A 22,721-nucleotide genomic window follows, 5' to 3' on the forward strand; every position below is an offset into this window, starting at 1 on the left:
GTGCCGCGGCTTCACACATGTCCTCCGTGCAAGTGCCAGCTGAAGACACTGCGAGGAAGGGACAAGGACGGAGCGATGCGAGGCTGGCACTGGAGACACTTCTGTGAGGGGCACAAGCGGCAGACATAGTCCGCACAGCACTTGTGAGGGGAGCCGAGGGGCGCGGGCTGGGGGCGAGCGACCGAGGGAGGCAGGGAGGGAGGAAAGTGAGGGGAGGAAAGTGAGGAGAAGAGGACCTTCCGTGCTCTGCACACAGGGAACATGCTGGGGGCGCACTGGCTGGCGGGGCTCATCTGTCACCTCTGCTTCCTGCACATCCGCTCCTGGGAAAGCCGGCTTCACCCCAAGCAAGGTAATGTCACTGACAGCACTGACTGACAGCACCGACTGACAGCACCCGCCTGTACTGCAATGAATGGGAGTCACCACCTTGTGGGTATAGGGACTTACATGGGACAGTGAATGATACTCCACTCACAGGTTCAATATGTCCCAGGACTTTACAATGCTGCCTTTCTCTCAGATTCTGGCACTTGTAGTTCAGGCGGACAGCTGATGGAGCCCGTTATAACTGTTGGTACTCGTAATATGGCATGTGCCACCATTTGTTCGTAACATTCGGGTACCACAATATGTTTTCTGCCAAATTTTACAATGTCCGGCAGGATATGGTTCAGTGACTAGGACTGGTCCTGAGGAAAGAAATCCATTAATAATTACACCCTCTGAGGTGATTCCCTGCACCCACTCTTATGAGGAAACCAATGGTGGAGCTCCTGTGGGGTGTCCCAGAAGTGGTGTCTTTCACTCATAAAAAGAGTGGTGTGGGTGAACAGTTGCGTGGGTGATTAGTGGCCTGGATGATCAGTGGCGTGGGGGACCAGTGGCATGGGGGGACCAGTGGCGTTGGTGACCAGTGGCGTGGGGGGCCAGTGGCATGGGGACCAGTGGCGTGGGGGACCAGTGGGGTGGTTGACCAGTGGCATGGGGGGACCAGAAGAGTAGGGAACCAGTGGCGTGGGGGACCAGTGGCATGGGTAACCAGTGGGGTTGGTGACCAGTGGCGTGAGGGACCAGTCGTGGAAAAGTGGTATGTGTGACCAGTGGCATGGGGGGACCAGTGGCGTGGGTGACCAGTGGCATGGCTGACCAGTGGGGTGGTTGACCAGTGGCATGGGGGGACCAGAAGAGTAGGGAACCAGTGGCGTGGGGGACCAGTGGCATGGGTAACCAGTGGGGTTGGTGACCAGTGGCGTGGGGGACCAGTCGTGGAAAAGTGGTATGTGTGACCAGTGGCATGGGTGACCAGTGGCGTGGGTGACCAGTGGCATGGGTGACCAGTGGTGTGGGGGACCAGTGGCATGGGTGACCAGTGGGGTGGTTGACCAGTGGCATGGGGGGACCAGAAGAGTAGGGAACCAGTGGCGTGGGGGACCAGTGTAATGGGTAACCAGTGGGGTTGGTGACCAGTGATGTGGTTGACCCGTGGCGTGGGGGACCAGTGGCGTGGGTGATCAGAGGCATGGGTAACCAGTGGCGTGGAGGAGCAGTGGTGTGGGTAACCAGTGGCGTGGGGGACCAGTGATGTGGTTGACCCATGGCGTGGGGGACCAGTGGTGTGGGTGATCAGAGGTGTGGGTAACCAGTGGCGTGGAGGAGCAGTGGTGTGGGGGACCAGTGGCGTGGGTGACTAGTGGCGTGGGGGACCAGTGGTATGTGCCCAGTGTCCTTATTCCATTGTTCTTCATTGCCTCTTGATGTGACTATAACAAGCAATAGATGTTAAGTAGTGAATGGTCGTATGCTACCAATCCGGCATAAAGAGCCAGCCCCCCACTGACAGCTACTTGTCATTTGTGAATGGCTCTCACAGGGGTAAAATGATGGGGTTGCCAATATGGGGTCTCAGCACATTGGACTGAAGGTTTTATCATAAATCCCTTTGGGATCCAAGAAAAGCCAACCCTTTTTTGATGAGCGGAGCCAAACGATCCTGCTTACCAAAAAGAGCTTATCCTGAGGTAAATTTTCAGTTTTTTGCCAATGTAAGTATTTGTGCCCTTCCTAAGTCACAGGTCAGAGTTGGAAATGATATGTGAGAGGAATATTGCCCGGAAATAATGACTGACCCCTCTTATTGGCCATTATATGGCATAATGCATGTTTTTGTACCAGTTTCATACATGGATCTGCCATGTCTGTATATGTTTCAGGTATAGCTGTCCGCCTTTGCCTTGTCTATGGCCAGAACAAACTTTTCAATATAGTCAGAACTTCCTTTTTTTCAGTAAATGCAGTTTCACACATCGGAGACTTTGGAAAAATGTCTTTTTCATGACATTTTTACTGGTGTTTTCATGATTTTTTTCCCCAAAAACACAGCAAACGGATTTTCCATAAGGCTCCATACGGATATAGGCGATCTAAAAAAATGTTGTTGTTTTTTTGCTGCGGAAAAAACAATGAAAAAGATGTGTAAAGGAGACATGAGGCTGAAATCACAAAAACTGTTTTTGTAGCAATTTTTGTTATTTTTTTTAGACAAAGTCAGAAGTGGATTCACAATAAATGGGACTTAAAAGGAAGGACTAAAATGTTTTCATGCTACCGAATCCACTACTTGCTCGAAGGGTGCCGTATAAATCGGAACGAGATCGCAACCCAGTGCTCTGATTGGCTGGTGGCATTCTCAAACCGAGTGTAACAGCTTCATTTATTTCTATGTACCGGTCACACTCGGATCAAGGGAGCACAGTCCAATTTCGGTCTGATCTACACGGCTGTCTGACTGCACCCTAACACAAAAAACTGGCTACAAAGCAATTTTCAGACAAGACCAAAATACATTTCTGCAACTTGTCTGCAACTTGCTGTCTCGCAAATATTTTATTGTAGTGATCTTTGACCAAAAATCCAACAAGGTCAAAATTTTTGTGACTGGACGGTCATGGGCCAAAACAAGACCTCATTGACAATCATTAGACGAAATGTTTCGATGCGTCACCATGATCTCCATGTTATGTGATCAGAGTCATCGTCTAGCCTATCCTTAAATGTTTTGTCTCATCCGATTAAATGGGAATAGTTGCAAAGTGCTTATGAAAATAGCAACTTTTGGAATTTATCTCTTATTAAAAATTCTCTAAGTTCTCAAGATCAAAGAGATTTTTAATTCTATAGTATACAGCTGGTTCCCAAGGTTACTGGCCACCTCTGTATTCTATTAGCAGCTGGATTCTTTTGCAAGCTCTTTGCTATGCACTGAAGATGTCCAGATAGCTGGATCCGCTCACCTTCAGTGCCACTGCCCTTTTTTCTTAAAAGACAAGACCAAAAATCTTTTTTCAAGTATGTGAGTAAAGTACTGTGTCTAACATTGGATGTGAAAGTTTACAGGATCCCACGAGTATTTAGGTGAAAAATCAGATTCCTAATGTGTCACGGAAATGTGGATTTACATAAGACTACCATTCAGGGCCTTGGAAAAGTTGGCTCATAAACTAACAGCTGTCATTAGTGGTTTTCTCCCAGCATCTGTCATCCATTTAACACACAAGAATAACTGAGTAAAGACTGAAAAGGATATTAAGGATTTCACACAGCACAATTTGTTTTTAATTTCGGACAGAAATAATCGATAACGTAAAGGGCTTGTCCAGTGGGGCATGGTCCCTGTTATGAAAGGCAATTCAGAATCACAATGGACATGGAGGTCAGAGCACATACAGTGATCTGACAATAACCCAAAATAATAGAACGAGCTCTGAGACGTGGGAACTCTGCAGACCGCAATCCCTACTCCTATCAAACCACACTAAAGGTAGCCGTGGAGCGCTCCTGACCAGAACCTAGGCGCCTCGTCACAGCCTGAGAAACTAGCTAGTCCTGAAGATAGAAAAATAAGCCTACGTTGCCTCAGAGAAATTCCCCAAAGGAAAAGGCAGCCCCCCACATATAATGACTGTGAGTAAGATGAAAACACAAACATAGAGATGAAACAGATTTAGCAAAGTGAGGCCCGACTAGCTGAACAGAACGAGGATAGGGAAGATAACTTTGCGGTCAGCACAAAAACCTATAAATAACCACGCAGAGGGGACAAAAAGACCCTCCGCACCGACTAACGGTACGGAGGTGGTCCCTCTGCGTCTCAGAGCTTCCAGCAGGCGAGAAAAACCAATAAAGCAAGCTGGACTGAAAAATAGCAACAAAATAACATAAGCAAAACTTAGCTTTGCAGAGCAGCAGGCCACAGGAATGATCCAGGGAAAAAGCAAGTCCTACACTGGAACATTGCCAGTAAGCATGGATCAAAGCATCAGGTGGAGTTAAGTAGAGAAGAAGCTAACGAGCTCACCAGATCACCTGAGGGAGGAAACTCAGAAGCTGCAGTACCACTTTCCTCCACAAACGGAAGATCCCAGAAAGAATCAGCCGAAGTACCACTTGTGACCACAGGAGTGAACTCTGCCACAGAATTCACAACAGTACCCCCCCCTTGAGGAGGGGTCACCGAACCCTCACCAGAGCCCCCAGGCCGACCAGGATGAGCCACATGAAAGGCACGAACAAGATCGGGAGCATGGACATCAGAGGCAAAAACCCAGGAATTATCTTCCTGAGCATAACCCTTCCATTTAACCAGATACTGGAGTTTCCGTCTTGAAACACGAGAATCCAAAATCTTCTCCACAATATACTCCAATTCCCCCTCCACCAAAACCGGGGCAGGAGGCTCAACAGATGGAACCATAGGTGCCACGTATCTCCGCAACAATGACCTATGGAATACGTTATGTATGGAAAAAGAATCTGGAAGGGTCAGACGAAAAGACACAGGATTAAGAACCTCAGAAATCCTATACGGACCAATAAAACGAGGTTTAAACTTAGGAGAGGAAACCGTCATAGGAATATGACGAGAAGATAACCAAACCAGATCCCCAACACGAAGTTGGGGACCCACACGGCGTCTGCGATTAGCGAAAAGTTGAGCCTTCTCCTGGGACAAGGTCAAATTGCCCACTACCTGAGTCCAAATCTGCTGCAACTTGTCCACCACAGTATCCACACCAGGACAGTCCGAAGACTCAACCTGTCCAGAAGAGAAACGAGGATGGAACCCAGAATTGCAGAAAAACGGTGAAACCAAGGTAGCCGAGCTGGCCCGATTATTAAGGGCGAACTCAGCCAAAGGCAAAAAGGACACCCAGTCATCCTGATCAGCAGAAACAAAGCACTTCAGATATGTTTCCAAGGTCTGATTGGTTCGCTCGGTCTGGCCATTAGTCTGAGGATGGAAAGCCGAGGAAAAAGACAAGTCAATGCCCATCCTACCACAAAAGGCTCGCCAAAACCTCGAAACAAACTGGGAACCTCTGTCAGAAACAATATTCTCTGGAATGCCATGCAAACGAATCACATGCTGGAAGAACAAAGGCACCAAATCAGAGGAGGAAGGCAATTTAGACAAGGGTACCAGATGGACCATCTTAGAAAAGCGATCACAGACCACCCAAATGACTGACATCTTTTGAGAAACCGGAAGGTCAGAAATAAAATCCATAGAGATATGTGTCCAAGGCCTATCGGGACCGGCAAGGGCAAAAGCAACCCACTGGCACGAGAACAGCAGGGCTTAGCCCGAGCACAAATCCCACAGGACTGCACAAAAGTACGCACATCCCGCGACAGAGAGGGCCACCAAAAGGATCTAGCCACTAACTCTCTGGTACCAAAGATTCCAGGATGACCAGCCAACACCGAACAATGAAGTTCAGAGATAACTCTATTCGTCCACCTATCAGGGACAAACAGTTTTTCCGCTGGGAAACGATCAGGTTTATTAGCCTGAAATTTTTGCAGCACCCGCCGCAAATCAGGGGAGATGGCAGACACAATTACTCCCTCCTTGAGGATACCCGCCGGCTCAGATAAACCCGGAGAGTCGGGTACAAAACTCCTAGACAGAGCATCCGCCTTCACATTTTTAGAGCCCGGAAGGTACGAAATCACAAAGTCAAAACGGGCAAAAAACAACGACCAACGAGCTTGTCTAGGATTCAAGCGCTTGGCAGACTCGAGATAAGTCAAGTTCTTATGATCAGTCAATACCACCACGCGATGCTTAGCTCCTTCAAGCCAATGACGCCACTCCTCGAATGCCCACTTCATGGCCAGCAACTCTCGGTTGCCCACATCATAATTTCGCTCAGCAGGCGAAAACTTCCTGGAAAAGAAAGCGCATGGTTTCATCACTGAGCAACCAGAACCTCTCTGTGACAAAACAGCCCCTGCTCCAATCTCAGAAGCATCAACCTCGACCTGGAACGGAAGAGAAACATCTGGTTGACACAACACAGGGGCAGAAGAAAAACGATGCTTCAACTCTTGAAAAGCTTCCACAGCAGCAGAAGACCAATTGACCACATCAGCACCCTTCTTGGTCAAATCGGTCAATGGTTTAGCAATACTAGAAAAATTGCAGATGAAGCGACGATAAAAATTAGCAAAGCCCAGGAACTTTTGCAGACTTTTCAGAGATGTCGGCTGAGTCCAATCATGGATGGCTTGGACCTTAACAGGATCCATCTCGATAGTAGAAGGGGAAAAGATGAACCCCAAAAATGAAACCTTCTGCACACCAAAGAGACACTTTGATCCCTTCACAAACAAAGAATTAGCACGCAGGACCTGAAAAACCGTTCTGACCTGCTTCACATGAGACTCCCAATCATCCGAGAAGATCAAAATGTCATCCAAGTACACAATCAGGAATTTATCCAGGTACTCTCGGAAGATGTCATGCATAAAGGACTGAAACACTGATGGAGCATTGGCAAGTCCGAACGGCATCACGAGATACTCAAAATGACCCTCGGGCGTATTAAATGCAGTTTTCCATTCATCGCCTTGCTTAATTCGCACCAGATTATACGCACCACGAAGATCTATCTTTGTGAACCAACTAGCCCCCTTAATCCGAGCAAACAGATCAGATAACAATGGCAAGGGGTACTGAAATTTAACCGTGATCTTATTAAGATGGCGGTAATCTATACAAGGTCTCAGCGAACCATCCTTCTTGGCTACAAAAAAGAACCCTGCTCCTAATGGCGACGATGACGGGCGAATATGCCCCTTCTCCAGGGATGCCTTCACATAACTGCGCATAGCGGTGTGCTCAGGCACGGACAAATTAAACAATCGACCTTTTGGGAATTTACTACCAGGAATCAAATTGATAGCACAATCACAATCCCTATGCGGAGGTAGGGTATTGGACTTGGGCTCATCAAATACATCCCGGTAATCAGACAAGAACTCTGGGACCTCAGAAGGGGTGGATGACGAAATTGACAGGAATGGAACATCACCATGTACCCCCTGACAACCCCAGCTGGACACCGACATGGATTTCCAATCTAATACTGGATTATGGGCTTGTAGCCATGGCAACCCCAACACGACTACATCATGCAGATTATGCAACACCAGAAAGCGAATAACCTCCTGATGTGCAGGAGCCATGCACATGGTCAGCTGGGTCCAGTATTGAGGCTTATTCTTGGCCAAAGGCGTAGCATCAATTCCTCTCAATGGAATAGGACACTGCAAGGGCTCCAAGAAAAACCCACAACGCTTAGCATATTCCAAGTCCATCAAATTCAGGGCAGCGCCTGAATCCACAAATGCCATGACAGAATACGATGACAAAGAGCAGATCAAGGTAACGGACAGAAGAAATTTTGACTGTACAGTACCAATGGTGGCAGACCTAGTGAACCGCTTAGTGCGCTTAGGACAATCAGAGATAGCATGAGTGGAATCACCACAGTAGAAACACAGACCATTCAGACGTCTATGTTCTTGCCGTTCAACTCTGGTCAAGGTCCTATCACACTGCATAGGCTCAGGTTTAAGCTCAGGTAATACCGCCAAATGGTGCACAGATTTACGCTCACGCAAGCGTCGACCGATCTGAATGGCCAAAGACATAGACTCATTCAAACCAGCAGGCATAGGAAATCCCACCATGACATCCTTAAGGGCTTCAGAGAGACCCTTTCTGAATATTGCTGCCAGCGCAGATTCATTCCATTGAGTGAGCACTGACCACTTTCTAAATTTCTGACAATATACCTCTATCTCATCCTGAGCCTGACAAAGAGCCAGCAAATTTTTTTCTGCCTGATCCACTGAATTAGGCTCATCGTACAGCAACCCAAGCGCCAGGAAAAACGCATCGATATTACTCAATGCAGGATCTCCTGGCGCAAGAGAAAACGCCCAGTCCTGAGGGTCGCCGCGCAAAAAAGAAATGACGATCCTAACCTGTTGAATTGGGTCACCAGAAGAGCGAGGTTTCAAAGCCAGAAATAGTTTACAATTATTTTTGAAACTCAGAAATTTAGTTCTATCTCCAAAAAACAAATCTGGAATAGGAATTCTCAGTTCTAGCAAAGAATTCTGAACCACAAAATCTTGAATATTTTGAACTCTTGCCGTGAGCTGATCCACACATGAAGACAGACCTTTAATGTCCATTGCTACACCTGTGTCCTGAACCACCCAAATGTCTAGGGGAAAAAAAAGACACAGTGCAAAGAAAAAAAAATGGTCTCAGAACTTCTTTTTTCCCTCTATTTAGAATCATTAGCACTTTTGGCTTCCTGTACTGTTATGAAAGGCAATTCAGAATCACAATGGACATGGAGGTCAGAGCACATACAGTGATCTGACAATAACCCAAAATAATAGAATGAGCTCTGAGACGTGGGAACTCTGCAGACCGCAATCCCTACTCCTATCAAACCACACTAAAGGTAGCCGTGGAGCGCTCCTGACCAGAACCTAGGCGCCTCGTCACAGCCTGAGAAACTAGCTAGTCCTGAAGATAGAAAAATAAGCCTACCTTGCCTCAGAGAAATTCCCCAAAGGAAAAGGCAGCCCCCTGTTGTGAATTCTGTGGCTGAATTCACTCCTGTGGTCACAAGTGGTACTGCAGCTTCTGAGCTTCCTCCCTCAGGTGTTCTGGTGAGCTCGTTAACTGCTTCATTACTTAACTCCGCCTGATGCTGCTATCCTTGCTCCTTGTCAATGTTTCAGTGTTGGATCTGAGCTTCACCTGATTGTTCCTGTGACCTGCTGCTCTGTATAGCTAAGTGCTTTTTGCTTTTTTGTTGCTTTTTTTCTGTCCAGCTTGTCTTTTGTTTTGCTGGAAGCTCTGAGACGCAAAGGGTGTACCGCCGTGCCGTTAGTTCGGCACGGTGGTTTTTTTTTGCCCCCTTTGCGTGGTTTTGCTTTAGGGTTTTTTGTAGACTGCAAAGTTCGCTTTACTGTCCTCGCTCTGTCCTAGAATATCGGGCCCCACTTTGCTGAATCTATTTCATCCCTACGTTTTGTCTTTTCATCTTACTCACAGTCATTATATGTGGGGGGCTGCCTTTTCCTTTGGGGAATTTCTCTGGGGCAAGTCAGGCCTATTTTTCTATCTTCAGGCTAGCTAGTTTCTTAGGCTGTGCCGAGTTGCCTAGGTAGTTGTTAGGCGCAATCCACAGCCGCTTTTAGTTGTGTTTAGGATAGGATCAGGTGTGCAGTCTACAGAGTTTCCACGTCTCAGAGCTCGTTCTTGTATTTTTGGGTATTTGTCAGATCACTGTGTGCGCTCTGATCGCTAAGCACACTGTGTTTCTGGATTGCCTTCATAACACCTGTCATTAGCAAACATAACAGTACAAGGAGCCCCACTAATGATTCTCAATAGAGGGAAAGAAAAAGTTCTGACATAATTTTTTTTTTTTTTCTTCTGCTCTGTGTTCACTTTTTTTTTTTCCCCTAGACATTTGGGTGATTCTGGACACAGGTGTGGACATGGATATTCAGGGTCTGTGCTCTTCAATGGATAATCTCGTTATAAATGTACAAAAAATTCAAGATACTATTGAGCAGAAATCTATGTTAGAACCAAGAATTCCTATTCCTGATTTGTTTTTTGGAGATAGAACTAAGTTTCTAAGTTTCAAAAATAATTGTAAGCTATTTCTGGCCTTGAAACCTCATTCTTCTGGTAATCCTATTCAACAGGTTTTGATTATTATTTCTTTTTTGCGCGGCGACCCTCAAGACTGAGCATTTTCTCTTGCGCCAGGAGACCCTGCATTGAGTGGTGTCGATGCGTTTTTCCTGGCGCTCGGATTGCTGTATGATGAGCCTAATTCAGTGGATCAGGCTGAGAAAAATTTGCTGGCTTTGTGCCAGGGTCAGGATGATATAGAAGTATATTGTCAGAAATTTAGGAAATGGTCAGTACTCACTCAGTGGAATGAATCTGCGCTGGCAGCTTTGTTCAGAAAGGGTCTCTCTGAGGCTCTTAAGGATGTCATGGTGGGATTTCCTATGCCTGCTGGTTTGAATGAGTCTTTGTCTTTGGCCATTCAGATCGGTCGACGCTTGCGCGAGCGTAAATCTGTGCACCATTTGGCGGTACTGCCTGAGGTTAAACCTGAGCCTATGCAGTGCGTTAGGACTATGACTATGGTTGAACGGCAGGAATACAGACGTCTGAATGGTCTGTGTTTCTACTGTGGTGATTCCACTCATGCTATTTCTGATTGTCCTAAGCGCACTAAGCGGTCCGCTAGGTCTGCCGTCATTGGTACTGTACAGTCCAAATTCCTTCTGTCCATTACCTTGATATGCTCTTTGTCGTCGTTTTCTGTCATGGCGTTTGTGGATTCGGGCGCTGCCCTGAATCTGATGGATTTGGATTATGCTAAACGTTGTGGGTTTTTCTTGGAGCCTTTGCGGTGTCCTATTCCATTGAGAGGAATTGATGCTACACCTTTGGCCAAGAATAAACCTCAATACTGGGCCCAGCTGACCATGTGCATGGCTCCTGCACATCAGGAAGTTATTCGCTTTCTGGTGTTGCATAATCTGCATGATGTGGTCGTGTTGGGGTTGCCATGGCTACAAACCCATAATCCAGTATTGGATTGGAATTCCATGTCGGTATCCAGCTGGGGTTGTCAGGGGGTACATGGTGATGTTCCATTTTTGTCGATTTCGTCATCCACCCCTTCTGAGGTCCCAGAGTTCTTGTCTGATTATCAGGATGTATTTGAAGAGCCCAAGTCCGAGGCTCTACCTCCGCATAGGGATTGTGATTGTGCTATCAATTTGATTCCTGGTAGTAAATTCCCTAAAGGTCGATTATTTAATTTATCCGTGCCCGAACACGCCGCTATGCGCAGTTATGTGAAGGAATCCCTGGAGAAGGGACATATTCGCCCATCGTCATCACCACTGGGAGCAGGGTTCTTCTTTGTAGCCAAGAAGGATGGTTCGCTGAGACCGTGTATTGATTACCGCCTTCTTAATAAGATCACTGTTAAATTTCAGTATCCCTTGCCATTGTTATCTGACTTGTTTGCTCGGATTAAGGGGGCTAGTTGGTTCACTAAGATAGATCTTCGTGGTGCGTATAATCTGGTGAGAATCAGGCAAGGAGATGAATGGAAAACTGCATTCAATACGCCCGAGGGTCATTTTGAGTATCTAGTGATGCCGTTCGGACTTGCCAATGCTCCATCTGTGTTTCAGTCTTTTATGCATGACATCTTCCGTGAGTATCTGGATAAATTCCTGATTGTTTACTTGGATGACATTTTGATCTTCTCAGATGATTGGGAGTCTCATGTGAAGCAGGTCAGAATGGTTTTTCAGGTCCTGCGTGCTAACTCTTTGTTTGTGAAGGGATCAAAGTGTCTCTTCGGTGTGCAGAAAGTTTCATTTTTGGGGTTCATCTTTACCCCTTCTACTATCGAGATGGATCCAGTTAAGGTCCAAGCCATCCAGGATTGGATTCAGCCGACATCTCTGAAAAGTCTGCAAAAGTTCCTGGGCTTTGCTAATTTTTATCGTCGCTTCATCTGTAATTTTTCTAGCATTGCCAAACCATTGACCGATTTGACCAAGAAGGGTGCTGATTTGGTTAATTGGTCTTCTGCTGCTGTGGAAGCTTTTCAGGAGTTGAAGCGTCGTTTTTGTTCTGCCCCTGTGTTGTGTCAGCCAGATGTTTCTCTTCCGTTCCAGGTCGAGGTTGATGCTTCTGAGATTGGAGCAGGGGCGGTTTTGTCACAGAGAGGTTCTGATTGCTCAGTGATGAAACCATGTGCTTTCTTTTCCAGGAAGTTTTCGCCCGCTGAGCGTAATTATGATGTGGGCAATCGAGAGTTGCTGGCCATGAAGTGGGCATTCGAGGAGTGGCGTCATTGGCTTGAAGGAGCTAAGCATCGCGTGGTGGTATTGACTGATCATAAGAACTTGACTTATCTCGAGTCTGCCAAGCGCTTGAATCCTAGACAGGCCCGTTGGTCGTTATTTTTTGCCCGCTTCGACTTTGTGATTTCGTACCTTCCGGGCTCTAAAAATGTGAAGGCGGATGCTCTGTCTAGGAGTTTTGTGCCCGACTCTCCGGGTTTATCTGAGCCAGCGGGTATCCTCAAGGAAGGAGTCATTGTGTCTGCCATCTCCCCTGATTTGTGGCGGGTGCTGCAAAAATTTCAGGCGAATAAACCTGATCGTTGTCCAGCAGAGAAACTGTTCGTCCCTGATAGGTGGACTAATAAACTTATCTCTGAACTTCATTGTTCGGTGTTGGCTGGTCATCCTGGAATCTTTGGTACCAGAGAGTTAGTGGCTAGATCCTTCTGGTGGCCATCTCTGTCACGGGATGTACGTACTTTTGTGCAGTCCTGTGGGATTTGTGCTAGGGCTAAGCCCTGCTGTTCTCGTGCCAGTGGGTTGCTTTTGCCCTTGCCGGTCCCAAAGAGGCCTTGGACACATACTTCGATGGATTTCATTTCTGACCTTCCCGTTTCTCAAAAGATGTCAGTCATTTGGGTGGTCTGTGATCGCTTTTCTAAAATGGTCCATCTGGTGCCCTTGGCTAAATTGCCTTCCTCCTCTGATTTGGTACCTTTGTTCTTTCAGCATGTGGTTCGGTTGCATGGCATTCCTGAGAATATTGTTTCTGACAGAGGTTCCCAGTTTGTTTCAAGGTTTTGGCGAGCCTTTTGTGGTAGGATGGGCATTGACCTATCCTTTTCCTCGGCTTTCCATCCTCAGACTAATGGCCAGACCGAACGAACCAATCAGACCTTGGAAACATATCTGAGATGTTTTGTTTCTGCAGACCAGGATGATTGGGTGTCCTTTTTGCCGTTGGCTGAGTTCGCCCTTAATAATTGGGCCAGCTCGGCTACCTTGGTTTCTCCATTTTTTTGCAATTCTGGGTTCCATCCTCGTTTCTCTTCAGGACAGGTTGGGTCTTCGGACTGTCCTGGTGTGGATTCTGTGGTGGATAGGTTGCAGCAGATCTGGACTCAGGTAGTGGACAATTTGATCTTGTCCCAGGAGAAAGCTCAACTTTTCGCTAATCGCAGACGCCGTGTGGGTCCCCGACTTCGTGTTGGGGATCTGGTTTGGTTATCTTCTCGTCATATTCCTATGAAGGTTTCCTCTCCTAAATTTAAACCTCGTTTTATTGGTCCGTATAGGATTTCTGAGGTTCTCAATCCTGTGTCTTTTCGTTTGACCCTCCCAGACTCCTTTTCCATACATAATGTATTCCATAGGTCGTTGTTGCAGAGATACGTGGCACCTATGGTTCCATCTGTTGAGCCTCCTGCCCCGGTTTTGGTGGAGGGGGATTTGAAGTATATTGTGGAGAAGATTTTGGATTCTCGTGTTTCTAGACGGAAACTCCAGTATCTGGTTAAATGGAAGGGTTATGCTCAGGAAGATAATTCCTGGGTTTTTGCCTCTGATGTTCATGCTTCCGATCTTGTTCGTGCCTTTCATGCGGCTCATCCTGGTCGGCCTGGGGGCTCTGGTGAGGGTTCGGTGACCCCTCCTCAAGGGGGGGGTACTGTTGTGAATTCTGTGGCTGAATTCACTCCTGTGGTCACAAGTGGTACTGCAGCTTCTGAGCTTCCTCCCTCAGGTGTTCTGGTGAGCTCGTTAACTGCTTCATTACTTAACTCCGCCTGATGCTGCTATCCTTGCTCCTTGTCAATGTTTCAGTGTTGGATCTGAGCTTCACCTGATTGTTCCTGTGACCTGCTGCTCTGTATAGCTAAGTGCTTTTTGCTTTTTTGTTGCTTTTTTTCTGTCCAGCTTGTCTTTTGTTTTGCTGGAAGCTCTGAGACGCAAAGGGTGTACCGCCGTGCCGTTAGTTCGGCACGGTGGGTTTTTTTTGCCCCCTTTGCGTGGTTTTGCTTTAGGGTTTTTTGTAGACTGCAAAGTTCGCTTTACTGTCCTCGCTCTGTCCTAGAATATCGGGCCCCACTTTGCTGAATCTATTTCATCCCTACGTTTTGTCTTTTCATCTTACTCACAGTCATTATATGTGGGGGGCTGCCTTTTCCTTTGGGGAATTTCTCTGGGGCAAGTCAGGCCTATTTTTCTATCTTCAGGCTAGCTAGTTTCTTAGGCTGTGCCGAGTTGCCTAGGTAGTTGTTAGGCGCAATCCACAGCCGCTTTTAGTTGTGTTTAGGATAGGATCAGGTGTGCAGTCTACAGAGTTTCCACGTCTCAGAGCTCGTTCTTGTATTTTTGGGTATTTGTCAGATCACTGTGTGCGCTCTGATCGCTAAGCACACTGTGTTTCTGGATTGCCTTCATAACACCTGTCATTAGCAAACATAACAGCCCCCCACATATAATGACTGTGAGTAAGATGAAAACACAAACATAGAGATGAAACAGATTTAGCAAAGTGAGGCCTGACTAGCTGAACAGAACGAGGATAGGGAAGATAACTTTGCGGTCAGCACAAAAACCTATAAATAACCACGCAGAGGTGACAAAAAGACCCTCCGCACCGACTAACGGTACGGAGGTGGTCCCTCTGCGTCTCAGAGCTTCCAGCAGGCGAGAAAAACCAATAAAGCAAGCTGGACTGAAAAATAGCAACAAAATAACATAAGCAAAACTTAGCTTTGCAGAGCAGCAGGCCACAGGAATGATCCAGGGAAAAAGCAAGTCCTACACTGGAACATTGCCAGTAAGCATGGATCAAAGCATCAGGTGGAGTTAAGTAGAGAAGAAGCTAACGAGCTCACCAGATCACCTGAGGGAGGAAACTCAGAAGCTGCAGTACCACTTTCCTCCACAAACGGAAGATCCCAGAGAGAATCAGCCGAAGTACCACTTGTGACCACAGGAGTGAACTCTGCCACAGAATTCACAACAGGTCCCCCGCCAGTGTGTGCTTCCCTTTTTGGCACGACAGGCACATGCCGTTGTAGCCAATCAGTGGCACAGCATTGATGAACAAATCACTGCTGTGGACAATGATGGGTGCAGTGATCACTTTTTTGTATGGGAGAACAGGATGTACGTAGACCGGTTCCTGTACATCATATTTCTGTTGTACAGGTATGTGACTGCTGCAGCCAGTGATGGAGGAATCTCATGCCTTTAGAAAAGGAAATTTGAAGATTGGCGTGGGATCCGGGCGTCATTGGAAGAGGAACGGTGGGAATCCTATACTTTCCCTTTGTAGCACTGTCACCAGATTTGCAGTTTCCCTCAAAATGTAAATAGTTACATATTATTCAGCAAAACTTTTGTAAATGTTCACATCTCTTTTTTCAGAAACATATGCAACAATTGCAGTGCTCTAGCGTCCAGAACACAATAATGGAAATACTAGGTAACATGTGCCGTTATTGTGGTGCAATTTGCAACAAAAAACTAGCGTCCCACATTCGTTTTTTTCAGTCACTCAACTGCCAAACTTTTGGTGAAAAGTAAGCCAACGTGTAGATGGTGTAAAGTTAAGCTCCCATATACGATAAACTAATGTCGTCTGCAACAGCTGATATTGAAAGGGTCGGCAGACACTATGATGGGTGTGAGTGCGCCAGTGAACTGTTCATTGAGGGAGATGTCGATCAAGTCATGTCCAGTTTCTGACTGCTGATTGATCATATTCCGTCTCTGAACCCTGCTTATACAGGTACTATACAGATGATAAGATTTTTAAATACATCAGAGATTATATACATTAGGTAGGACTGCTCTATATGGGTATACCTTGATGATTGGTGGAGCAGCTTAGTATACATTTTTTTGCAAAAATCGTATCAACTAAATACCCTGTTTTTTTCCATCTTTTAACTAGCACTTGCTTATTACTGTGATTTTTTTACAACAGAGTATTTTTGACCTCAATGTGCTCTTTTGTGTCTTCAAGTTTTTTGGTGGTGTGAACAGGTTTCTACAGACTTGTTCAATGTGCAAGTAGCCCAGGTGTTTCTGGTTCTACAGCAGAGATGTCTGTAGCTTTCTCCTAGAAAGACTGGGAGTGATTGGCCGAAAGAGCACTCCTGTGTATGGGAGAGATGGCTTTCGACAGAACGATTGGATGGTGCATGGTTCGGCCGACAGCCATATAATGTGTATGGCTGGCTTTAGACAACAGTGTCTAAAAATGAGCCAGACTTATCATCCAGCTCCGTGATAAACTCGGTGTGAAGTCAAAGTCTACACTGACTAAGGAGTAAATAGTGTTAGTAAATCTGACCAGGTGTTTTTATTTTAATAATAATAATAATTTAACTCCTTTGTAAATAATAAACTATGTATATATCTGTGAGATCAGACAGTGAAACACTGTATTATGACGTCCATTGAACTTCCGCTGCATGTGAAATCAGTGCTTGATGTCTATTGCTGACACCTATACTGAGGCCATAGCTGAGCTGTGGAAATTACTGACATGACCTCAACGCTTGCTTAAATATATACTGTAATTGAGTTTTTTTTAATACAATTTTGCAAAGATATTTCAAGTGCTATATCATGGGTGGGGAACCTCAGGCTAAAGGGCCATTTACGGCCCTCGGTGACCTTTTATCAGGCCCACCGAGCAGATTCTCAGGGACAACATTCTTGTGCAGGGAGGTGTATTTTGATTACAACCAGCTCATTAATATCTTCTTGCTCTGTTAGCACACACACGCAGTGTTCACTGCTGAACACTGAAGGGCATGCAATGAAAGATTACGTCCTGACACCAGTGCCACAGTCAGGATGTACTTCGTGAGCAGAGTTTATGCAGCCCCCAAAGGATGGTATAAATATCCAAATGGCCCTTGGCAGATAAAAGATTCCCCACCCCTGTGGTAAAGGAATAAAACATAGAAGCTGTTTTTATAATAGCGAAGTACATATACATACTTTGTAAGACAAAACGTAACCATTGTTTTAATATCTTATTAGACATATCTGCATAACTCTTCCTGGACTGATTGGAAGTTCATTCTCAATTCACAGGTTATAACTGTTTTCAATTAATACAGATATTCCCATTACTGAGATCGGAGATGGCAATACGTGTCCATAAAGTTATTTAGAGAACAGTACCTGTCGTTTCAGGAGAACTTGCAGAACAATGTCATCTTTCTGCCTCTAAATCCTCCCATTTCACTCTCCACTTCTCAGAACTTTATGAGCCCCAACTTTCATTCTCTATCTCAGTAATGTGTACATTTTGTCTTCACTAAATAAAGATTTTACATATTTTACCCACAAATTGAGAGTGAAAGATCAGTTCATGAGAAGATAGAAGCAGATTTCTCTGATAACATACTTTGGGGAAAATAAATATTTAAAAAACTGCCAATTTTGCAAGTTTTCCCACCTACAAAGAATGGAAAATCTGTAATTTTTTTTATCATAGGTACACTTCAACTGTGAGCTATTGTGATTTTTTTACTGTGATTTTTAAATAATTAAATTGCATTTTATTGCGTGATATCAGTACTTGATCACCTACCAACCAGCAAGAATTCTGGCTCTCACAGACCTTAGTTTTTTTTTAAGGGCTCCTTTCCATTTGCGAGATAAACGTCCGTGTCTCGCATGTGAAAACCAAGCTCTGGCGCCGGCACTTGGGAGCGGAGCGTGTGGCTCCATGTGTTGCTATGCAGCCGCACTCTGCTCTATAGTGCCGGCGCCACAGCTTGGTTTTCACATGCGAGACACGGACGTTTATCTCGCAAGTGGAGAGGAGCCTTAAGAAGACCTCCTACTCTGCACTTAATTGCACCTGTTTGAACTTGTTAGCTGTATGAAAGACACCGGTCCACACAATCAATCAATCTCACTCTAACCTCTCCACCATGGCCAAGAAAAAAGAGCTGTCTAAGGACACCAGGAACAAAATTGTAGCCCTGCACAAGGCTGGGTTGGATACAGGACTTTAGGCAAGAAACTTGGTTAGAAGGCAACAACTGTTGGTGCAATTATTAGAAAATGGAAGAAACACAAGATGACTGTCAATCTTCCTCAGTCTGGGGCTCCATGCAAGATCTCAACTTGTGGAGTAAGGATGATTCTGAGAAAAAGGCAAGGAATCAGCCCAGAACTACACAGGAGGACCTGGTCAATGACCTTAAATGAGCTAGGACCACAGTCTCAAACATTACCATTAGTAACACACTACGCTGTCATGGATTAAAATCCTACAGAGCATGCAAGATCTCTCTGCTTATATCAGCATGGGTCCAGGCTTGTTTGAAGTTTGCCAATGGCCATCTGGGTGATGCAGAGGAGGCATGGGAAAAGGTCATGTGTTAAGATAAGGTAAAAACTTTTTGGTATCAACCCCACTCGCCATGTTTGGAGGAAGAAAAAAAACGAGTACAACCCCAAGAACACCGCCGCAACCTTGAAGCATAGTGGGGGAAACGTTATACTTTTGGGCGCTTTTCTGCAAAGGGGGCAGGACAACTGTACCGTATTGAAGGGAGGATGAAAGGGGTCATGTGTCTCAAAATTTTGGCCATCAACCTCTTTCCCTCAGTAAGAGCATTGAAGATGGGTCTTAGCTGGGTCTTACAACATGACAATGACCTGAATCACACAGCCAGGTCAACTAAGGAGTGGCTCTGTAAGAAACATTTCAAGGTTATGGAGTTGTCAGACTTGAACCCAATGAAAAATCTTTCAAGGGAGCTGAATCTCATGCCCATTGACAGCCCCGAAACCTAAAAAATTCAGAGAAGCTCTGTATGGAGGAGTGGGCTAAAATCCCTGCTGCATTGTATGCAAACTTCAAGAACTACAGGAAACGTCTGACCTCTGTAATTGCAAAGAAAATTTTCTGTATCAAATATTAAGTTCTGTTTTTCTATTGCTTCAAATACTTATTTCATGCAATAAAATTAAAATTAATTATGTTAAAATCATACAATGCGATTTTCAGGATTTTTTTTACGATTCTGTCTCTCACAGTTGAAGTGTACCTACTATAAAAATTACAGACTTCTCCATTCTTTGTAAGTGGGAAAACTTCGGCAGTGTATCAGGTGCTTATTTTCTCCACTGTATGTATTGCAGAAATTACGATCTATTATAAACGCCGGCTCATGGCTTGCGTTCACAGGAGTGTCATTATGACAGACATGAGTATCTTCTGCAGACAACCCTTCGGCGTCCCCCGATCATGTCATTGGCGCTGATTGGTGGGATTAGAGTTGCGCTTTCAGCTGGAATGTGTTAAATCCCGCTGTCAGTGGGATTTAACTGGTTAACAGCCGTAGGTGGCGCTCCAATACACTCGCGGGTGTTAAAGGGACATGGCAGCTGATTAAATCATCTGTTATGATGCGTTCATGATAACATCAGGTCACTATGGCAATGGTCGGCCCCAGAGATGATGCTGCGGGGGCGCCGATCGGAGGGCAGAGGGGGATCTCTCTCTCTCTGCCTGCCTTCTAAATGCTGAGATCGATATCAATCACAGCATTTAGGGGGTTAAGCTGCTCCGCTGAATACCCAGCTGCTGTGCATGCAAAAACGCCTGAACATACTATGTACATCTATCGTCGGGAAACACTTCCCAATCAGGGTCGAGAATGGGTTAACGCTGAGAACCTGCAATTTAAGCCCATATTGATTATATAGCTGTATCTTGAATATGTTTTGGTAAATAGGTAAAATGCTAAAACTTGTATCACATTCCAAGTATAAAAATATATAAATATAAAAATTTGACTCATCCCAATTTTAACTTGTTAAAGGGAATCTGTGACCAGAAAAATCGCTACTAACTTGCGTATATTCGATACGATACACTTTATTGATCCCGGGGAAAATTACGGGGTTAAACTTCAGGTTAATAACGTTATTAACCCATCTGGCCCCCGCACTTAGCCAAATAATGCTGGGAGAAAATGTGCTTTATTTTCCCTCTGGAGCAGGAGAAGGGTTTCAGTTACAGAGGTGGCATGAGCACGGGTTCAGTCACCATTCTGAGTATACGAAGCGGTGGCTGTAGCCGTGCCCTGGCACTGACTGACAGCCGGCCGAAATGCAGAGTTAGTGCCAATCAGAGTCGGGGGTGCAGTTACAGCTGACGCTCTATATACACAAAGCGGTGACTGAACCCCGAACACTGCTGGGGGAAATAAAGTTATTTTTTTCCCAGCAGTGTTCAGCAAAGTGCAGACGCTGGACAGGTTGATAATGCTATTAACCTACAGATTAACCACATATTTGCAGGTTAATAGCATTTTTTGGTGACAGGTTCCCTTTAAATTTAATGCAATTTAAAAAAAAATAAACATTTCTGGTGTCTCCATAAAATTCTGGTGTATCAAAATGATAAAAAAATGTTTCAATTACTTGACCTGTACGGTAAATGCTATCAATAGAAAAATTAACACACTATAATTGCAGTTTTTTTTTGTGGTCTATAAAAATGCAACAATACACAGGTTTTGATAAAGACGTCAACTCACCATGTGAAAAACAAGCTTTCAAACCGCTCCATAGATGGAAATATGGAAACATTATGGGTCTCATAAAATGGCAACAATTTTTTTTACAAACTTCTGAATATTTTTCTCAACTAAAATAAAAAGTTTGGTGTCACCGTAATCATACTGATCTGTAGAGTCATGTTGCCAGGTCATTTTTTTTTTTTTTTTAGCAAAGAACGCTGTAAAAAAAAAAAAATCAATGGCGGAATTGCATCTATTTACTGCAGGTGCACTGCGAGGAAGGGCACCAGTTCAATTTTCTAGCCAAAAAGCTAGAATCAGCCTTTCTCCTAAAAGCAAAGGAAAGGTTTCTCATTGAATACATTGTTATGGGAGATATTGAAAAATGTATATTTGTACCATGTTACCCAGTAAATAGAGAAAATAATAAAAAATGAGAGTCGGCAGTGGTTGATACCTTTCAAGGGCTAAATGTAAAGATGATGACAAATAACAAGATTTTGAGACTACCCAGTTCTCTTCGTCAGATATACCGTAGTTTAACATAATATATGAAGAGTCACCTATTTATACACAACCGGACACAGAATAGTGTAGTAAATTAGACAAGTGACGTGAAGCGAAATTGTGAAAATGGGAAGGGGAGAATCTTGGGAGATACTGAAACAGCAGAATGAGTGCAGTTTTTCCATATCTCCATTAGGGTATGTGCACAGAATGTCTTTTTACTGTGGATTTAAAAGTGCTCATAAGAATGAATTTATGCATTTCTATGTAAAAACAGCTTGCTGTGCATACATTTAGGGTATTGAGCAACCTCTAACTTCTACAAGTTTGAAAAGTCCCCAAGCTTCTAAAGAGAAGTGACCTGACCATTCTTGACCTAACAAGAAATGAAGTATTGCTAAGCAAAATATAAATTTGTGTATTTCTAAAAAGATATCTAATAACATGGAATAGACTTAATCAATTTAGATTCACAAATTAGTCCAACATCGAAAATTGGCAGACAATATAATAATAACTATAGTTCTACTTGCAAAAAGTCATTGGTACTGCGGACACTAAAAATAAAGGTTTACATAGCCCTCCACATAGAACATGCATCTCTAGAAATCATGCAGTGTTAGGTTGTGTGACGGATGTGATGCTCACTGGGTGATCTCTGTGAGGCTGCCAGCGAGTGACACATGCAAGTAGTTGCAGGAGGAAACTGTGTTCACGGAGTCCAAAACACACGGAGGAGCAGGCTAAAGAGAAGGTAATGCCTCGAGGAGGAAGTTGCATCTGTAGAGCCATCGGGTGCTCATGCCAGTAGGGTCCCTGGATACCAAACACGGAGGTGGATGGCGGAACTGGAATAGAAATGTGATGTCACAAAATACAGAGGTCAAGGGGAGACAAAAGGGACTCCGTGTGTCAGGGAATACTTGGTTTCCCTTCATCAGGGTCTATCCTGATGAAGGGGAACCTAGTATTCCCCGAAACGAGTTGGAATCCTTTTTGTCTCCCCTTGGACTCCTTATTTTGGAATGGAGATGCTAGTCTCACCCATAGCCATTCATCTGGAGGATTACATCTTTTAAAGCAGTGTTCCCCAACTCTGGTTCTCAAGAGCCACCAAGAGGTCATGTTTTCAGGATTTCCTGAGTATTGCACAGGTGATTGAATTATTGCCTGTGCAGGTGATGCAATTATCACCTGTGCAATACTAAGGAAATACTGAAAACATGACCTGTTGGTGGCTCTTGAGGACTGGAGTTGGGGAACACTGTCCTAAAGTAAAGCCAATCTGGGGAATAGATACACCATAGGAATAGTCATGGCTGCTTTCCTTATGAGCAGTGATATATAAATGACTTTGCCGCTCACGTCAGCAGAGTTCTGGCACACCACGCGCTTGATTACAATGCAGGACTAGGG

General features: G+C 44.9%; 1 protein-coding gene across 1 annotated transcript in view; it reads left to right on the top strand.

Annotated features, from left to right (window-relative positions):
• Positions 1-261: 261 nt before the first annotated feature.
• Positions 262-22,721, top strand: part of ADAMTS20 (ADAM metallopeptidase with thrombospondin type 1 motif 20) — a 507,015-nt gene continuing 484,555 nt past the window's right edge. The window contains exon 1 of the mRNA XM_069764742.1: positions 262-352. Within this exon, the coding sequence (XP_069620843.1) occupies positions 262-352 (91 nt within the window). The remainder of the gene's footprint in view (positions 353-22,721) is intronic.

This window comes from Ranitomeya imitator, chromosome 4, assembly GCF_032444005.1.
Source record: "Ranitomeya imitator isolate aRanImi1 chromosome 4, aRanImi1.pri, whole genome shotgun sequence".
Lineage (NCBI taxonomy): Eukaryota > Metazoa > Chordata > Amphibia > Anura > Dendrobatidae > Ranitomeya > Ranitomeya imitator.